This window comes from Salvelinus alpinus, chromosome 3, assembly GCF_045679555.1.
Source record: "Salvelinus alpinus chromosome 3, SLU_Salpinus.1, whole genome shotgun sequence".
In the NCBI taxonomy this organism is placed as follows: Eukaryota; Metazoa; Chordata; class Actinopteri; order Salmoniformes; family Salmonidae; genus Salvelinus; species Salvelinus alpinus.
In genome coordinates, this window is record NC_092088.1 from 62,601,213 (window position 1) to 62,608,296 (window position 7,084).

General features: G+C 45.0%; 1 protein-coding gene across 1 annotated transcript in view; it reads left to right on the forward strand.

Moving 5' to 3' along the window:
* Positions 1–6,862, forward strand: part of LOC139571090 (secreted frizzled-related protein 5-like) — a 43,451-nt gene extending 36,589 nt beyond the window's left edge. The window contains exon 3 of the mRNA XM_071393626.1: positions 6,117–6,862. Coding sequence (XP_071249727.1) covers positions 6,117–6,445 — 329 coding nt within the window. The 3' untranslated portion in view covers positions 6,446–6,862. The remainder of the gene's footprint in view (positions 1–6,116) is intronic.
* Positions 6,863–7,084: the final 222 nt, after the last annotated feature.

Sequence of the window (7,084 nt, forward strand, 5' to 3'; positions counted from 1 at the left end):
AGCATGAGGTCACAGACACACATCTCTTGTCATCTAACATGAGGTCAGAAACTCATCTAGATATATTTATTTGTCTGTTTTAATTGTGAGATTGAATAATGGTAAATTGTGGAGTCCAGGGGGAATGAAGGAGAATAATAGGGTTAGCTTGAAAAAGCATGACGCAATAACTCTCTCATTAGAATGTAATATGATTGCGTATGATGGCAGATAGCAATTTGAAGACACACAGAAACACACATGCAAATGCACACACACAAGGTGCGGTCGGTGCCGTTTAAGATGAGGGAGGACAATACTTTTTTTATGAGCATGGCCTTATTTTAATTACAGCATATTGGATGACTGTCATTCATATTCCATTCACCCAGCTCAATGTAACATCAATAGGTTTAGGCTACTACATGATACTAACATTTTCCCTATAAGCATCATGAGGTTTCCCAAATAGAACTACAACCTAACCTGTGAATGAAAGTGTACAACCTAGGTGCACAGGTCAAGAGAAATTTGAGTCATCAAGGTGACAGACATTGACACATTCAATACCGCCTTGCACAATCTTGCCTGCATCTAGCTGATCTAGGGTGTAATCATCAGTGCAAAATTTGCAAACTAGACAAATTCAGGTATGTTTATCCCAGTTTCATTCCGTTTGCTTCAGTTTAAGAAATGTTTTTCAACAGAATCGGCGGAATGAATACACCCCTGAACACACACAAACACAATTCACTTTCATAGCAGCCAACATACAACAGCATGATCACATTGATTGTTGTATAATTCCTACTCACATCTATGCGTTTTCCTCCTCTCACCTCTTCCATTTGCTTGTGGACTTCACTGCCACAAATCAAATGTTATTTGTCACATGCGTCGAATACAACAGGTGTAGACCTTACAGTGAGTGCAATGCTTACTTACAAGCCTTTAACCAACAATGCAGTTTTAAGAGAAATATGTGTTAAGTAAAAAAATAGATAAGTAAAAAATAAGAAATAAAAGTAGAGCAGCAGTAAAATAACAATAGCGAGGTGATATACAGGGGGCATCAGTACAGAGTCAATGTGTAGGGGCACCGGTTTGTCGAGGTAATTGAGGTAACATGTACATGTAGGTAGAGTTGAAGTGACTATGCATAGTTAATAAACAGAGAATAGCAGCAGCGTAAAAGAGGGGGGGCAATGCAAATAGTCTGGGTAGCCATTTGATTAGCTGTTCAGGAGTCTTATGGCTTGGGGGTAGAAGCTGTTGAGAAGCCTTTTGGACCGAGACTTGGCGCTCCGGTACCGCTTGCCGTGCGGTAGAAGAGAGAACAGTCTATGACTTGGGTGGCTGGAATTTTTGACAAATTTTAGGGCTTGACACCGCCTGGCATAGAGGTCCTGGATGGCAGGAAGCTTGGCTCCAGTGATGTACTGGGCCGTATGCATTACTCTCTGTAGTGCCTTGCGGTCGGAGGCCGAGCAGTTTCCATACCAGGCAGTGATGCAACCAGTCAGGATGCTCTCGATGGTGCAGCTATAGGTTTTGCCGTGCCCTCTTCACGACTGTCTTGGTGTGCTTGGACCATGATAGTTTGTTAGTGAAGTGGACACCAAGGAACTTGAAGCTCTCAACCTGCTCCACTACAGCCCCGTCGATGAGAATGGGGGCGTGCTCGGTCCTCCTTTTCCTGTTGTCCACAATCATCTCCTTTGTCTTGATCACGTTGAGGGAGAAGTTATTGTCCTGGCAACACACGGCCAGGTCTCTGACCTCCTTATAGGCTGTCTCATCGTTGTCGGTGATCAAGCCTACCACTGTTGTGTCATCAGCAAACTTAATGATGGTGTTAGAGTTGTGCCTGGCCACAACACATCAGCTTCCTGTGACCAGGCAAAAAAACGTTTCCAAGCCAACCTTCATATCATAAATGCTAACTGCTACACACAACATACATCATTGTCACCATGTTAACAGCATAGTCAACATAAATACTAGAACTAACGTGTTAGTAAACCCGTTACAAGTACAGTGTACAGTCAGCAGCAAGCAGCAAGCAGTTTGGCAGTTACACCGGCCTCAGTGGAAATAAATGAATAAAACCAAAAGCTTAACTTGACTTGGAAGAGTTCCCGTGTTGGATAGTTATAGCCAGCTAGCTATAATCCCTCTCTGTTTGAGCCGGGTGTTTGAGTAGGCTAAATTAACTAGCTGCATTCGCTACCTAACTAAGTGAAAGTGAAAAATAAAGAAATTAAATCAATTATAGCTATCTCTCTCTCTCCTCTCCTTAATTTTTTATGAAATTAATTTATTCAAAACTGTTCAACTATTGTCTTTCTCTGTCACGTCTGCTCCCGCTCTCTGTTACCTGTTTGCTGACGCTGTTACTGTCTCATTCCATGTCCGTTATTTATAAAATATTTTACTCCCCATACCTGCTTCATCTGTCCAGCTTCAATTCATGTGACAGAATGCATCAGCCGACATCCGAAGCATCTGGGAGTACTGGCGTTCCGGTTGGTTGTGATGTCGGCTCTGGGTCGCCGTCGATGGAACCGGGGGTGCCTAGCCAGCTCGTCGGGCTTCCACACTCTAGCTGGCTCGAGAGGTTTCCTTGCCCCGGTTGGCTTGGAAGGCACCCATCTCACGTCAGGCCTCAGCCGGATCATCAGGTCTTGTTCGCCTAGCCGGTCCAGGAGTTTTTTTGTTTTGTTTTTTGTTTTGTTGGTGATGTCGGGGTGGATTCCGCAACCGATGGAACTGGGGGTGCCTAAGCCAGCCCGTCAGGCTTTCACGCCCGGGCGGATTCGAGAGGTTTCCTAGCCTCTGTTGGCTCGTCGGCTTCCCATCCCACGTCACTCTCCACTGGATCTTCGGGCTCCATCGCTGCAGCAGGATCAACAGGCGTCTTGCCTCAGTCAGATTGTCTGGTTTCCATGCCTCAGCCGGCTCGCCAGACTCTCACACTCCTGCTGGTTCGTTGGGCTCCCACACACCAACAGGCTTGCCCAGCGCCCATGTCTCGGCCGGTTCGCCCCGGTGGGACGCCGGGTGGCTCCCCAAGAGTGGGGGGTACTGTCACGTCTGCTCCCGCTCTTCCCCTCCTGGGGCTTGAGGGCACCAGGCTGCCCTGCATCATGCACTCCTGTCATCAATTACGCACACCTGCCTTCCCTCATCACGCGCATCAGCGATATTGGACTCACCTGGACTCACTCATCACATTTACCACATTTTATGCACTGCAATGCTAGCTAGCTGTAGCGTATACTTTCAGTACTAGTTTCATTCTCTGATTCTTTGATTGGGTGGACAACATGTTGCAAGAGCTCTGATAGGTTGGAGGACGTCCTCCGGAAGTTGTAATAATTACTGTGTAAGTCTATGGAAGGGCGTGAGAACCACGAGCCTCCTAGTTCCGGTATTGCATTTAATTTACCCAGAGGAGGATGGAAACTAGCTGTCTTCCGGCTATTGCGTAGAAAGTAACTTCGACATGATTTCAAGTTGAATTAAAGTTTTTTGTCAATCAGGCAACCAAAATTGGACGTTGATTTGATGTTGTCAGGTTTTTACCCACTGGGCAGCTGGATATCCAGTCAGTCACTGGCAATAAACTGCTGACCAAGCAAAGCAGTCCCAGAGAGACTTGGCTGTGGACCTGCTAGGTATAACCCTCTTAGGTGTGGTCCTGTAAATACCCAACACCTGCGTGTTAGTGAGGCTGACGTGCTCTCGCCCCAGGAAGTGCTGTTTCTGCTCAAAATGACAGGCCCTCTCTTTCTCTCTCTCTCTCTCTCTCTCTCCGTCACTTTCTCCTCCTTTGCCTCTCTCTTGGTTTCTCTCTGTCTCTCTCGGTCTCTCTCGGTCTCTCTCGGTCTCTGTCTGTCTGTCCCCCTCGTTCTCTCGCTCCTTTCATTTTCATTGTATAAAGCAGGTTGAGCTTGTCATCAGGACATAGGCCAGACTCACTCACACACAGACTCTGAGAACATTACTTATGACATATCTCTAGGTGGGCACACAGGGCATTTTACTTACAGCTGACCCCTTTGAAGCTTTCATCATTGTGTGTGTGTGTGTGTGTGTGTGTGTGTGTGTGTGTGTGTGTGTGTGTGTGTGTGTGTGTGTGTGTGTGTGTGTGTGTGTGTGTGTGTGTGTGTGTGTGTGTGTGTGTGTGTGTGTGTGTGTGTGTGTGTGTGTGTGTGTGTGTGTGTGTGTGTGTGTGTGTGTGTGTGTGTGTGTGTGGTGTGTTTGTGTGTGAAGTAGGCCCACCTAGCCATCCAACCTGCAGAGACAACTCTTTCCATGGCCATTTTATTGTATGTTACTTGCATTATTTTGTGCAATGTCTCAGGTCAAATCCTAGTCAGTGGGACACACAAACACTAAACAGACACATATTCCCCTGAACATACTAAGACCATGTGTGTATATGTGTGTATGAAACTTATGAAATGTATGTTTATAAAAGAGCAGGCGAGAAGTGAAATGGCAATCTTCCAGGCGGTTTGGAAACATAGCAATGTTTCATACCAACATTGGTCCTTACCCTCAACATGATTAATTTTGCCTGTCAGGGTGTGTTCGCATGGAGAATTCCTCTCTGTTACACACACACACACACACACACACACACACACACACACACACACACACACACACACACACACACACACACACACACACACACACACACACACACACACACACACACACACACACACACACACACACACACACACACACACACACACACACACACACACACGCACAGAGCAGTCCCATTTAACCCGCCTTCACGTGTATACATTAAGCTGTATAAATGAATGTATTGGAGTCACTAGCTTAATACTCTGTTTGTCATAGCATATACGTATCTACGCTGTTGCTATCTATTTGTGATTCACCAAAATGTAAACAACCATATAGAGGAATATACAGTGCCACATGTAGGAATATTTACATTATAAATGCTTTATAACTGGGTTTCAGTAAGTAAGAGAATAAAAACGTTTGTCATGGGCTGCGTTTCAAATGGCATCATTTTCCTTTTATAGTGTGTTACTTTGTATGCCATTTTGGGACACATCCGCCAGTGTAACTTTCCATTGTAGTGTTTAGGTGCTCAATAGAGGGACAACGATTAGGGCGGACACAAACACACACACACACACACACACACACACACACACACACACACACACACACACACACACACACACACACACACACACACACACACACACACACACACACACACACACACACACACACACACACACACACACACACACACACACACACACACACACACACACACACACACACACACACACACACACACACACACACACACACACACACACAGAGGATGTAGTCTTGAGGCAGTCCCAAGGTAATAGCGATTAGTTGTGTCAGGGGTAAATGATGACCCTCTAGAGCAGGGTTTCCCAAACTCGGTCCTGGGGCCCCCGGTGGGTGCACCTTTTGGTTTTTGCCCTAGCACTACACAGCTAATTCAGAACATAAGCAACTCATCATCAAGCTTTGATTATTTGAATCAGCTGTGTAGGCACCCATGGGAGGGGCCCCAGGACTGGGAAACCCTGATCTAGAGAGGTGTAGAGGACCCCTGTGCCTGGGGCGGGATCTAACGTGTGTGTGTGCATCTGCGTGTGTGCGTGCGTGCGTGTGTGCGTGCATGCATTTGTGTGCTGTCAAAGCAATGGCCAAGTCACAACCTAAAACACATGATTAGCTTTTCATATACTGTAGTCTTTGAATGATCAAGTCCAATGTTAGGCTGATTTGATTTGCAAAAGAATGGATTGTATGTTTTGTTTGTTTAGCTCATGGATTGAAGTTGTCTCTGTTTACCCTACCATAGATTCAAATAAGTTAAATATGTTGTTTAAAGGCAACACAATCATTAGGATGATCATCTGAAATAAAATTGATGTCATTGATCCAATTCTGTATATCTCTTCATATTTCCTCCCTCTCCATCTCTCTCTCTCTGTCACTTTCCCTTCTCGCTCTCTCCTTTCTCTCTCCCTCCTCCCTCCCTCTCCGCTTCTCTCCTCACTCCCTCTCTACGTCCTCTCTCTCTCTCCCTTCTCCCATAGCTATCAAGATGAAGATCAAAGAAGTGAAGAAAGAGAAGGGCGACCGTAAACTCATCGCTGCCCAGAAGAAGAAGAAGGTGCTCAAGATGGGTGTCCTGCGTAAGAAGGACTTGAAGAAGCTGACACTGTACATAAAGAATGGAGCCAACTGCCCCTGTGCTCAGCTCGACAGTCTTGGCAGTAACTTCCTCATCATGGGTCGTAAGGTGGACCAGCAGCTGCTGCTCATGTCCATCCATAAATGGGAGAAGAAGAGCAAGGAGTTGAAGTTCGCCATTAAGTACATGAAGAGTCATCAGTGTCCCACCTATCATACTGTCTTCCAGTGACCTTAGTGATACAACAATCACAACCCTACTCCCAGTCTTCCCCAGTTGTCCCTCCCTCTCCCGTCTATCCTTCCATTGTCCTACCTATCATACTGTTTTGCTGTGACACCGTGGAGATGTATCCTTCATATCCAGTGGTGTTGTGATGCCTGTAGAAGTGGGTATACTCTAATTCTGCCCAAAATAATCTCAAATGGCCCGCCCATCAAAGGAAAGGCAAAAAATATATATATTTTCCTATAGTTTTTATGTATTTTCCTATAGATTTTTCAGGTTTTCACTCTCAGAATCACACTTTTTTATATATAGAAAAACGATAACAAATGTATGTTCTAAGTCCACAATAACGCTTAAACCACATCAGGGGACCATTTTTGAGGCCTGGGAAAAATCGTAATAAAATATTTTTGGCAGGTAGTAGTTGCCCATTAATTCAGTTGTGCACCTAGCAAGATACCATTTATGCACTAGAAATGCAAAATACAGTAACTACATATGTTTTGACTGTATGATCTGTCTTCAAAGTATTTTTCTGTCTAGACAGACAACATTCTCTGATACTCAATGATATCCTCTGATCAACTGGTTTGTTATTGTGTCAGGAAACTTAATTCCACATTAATCAGATAATATACTTAG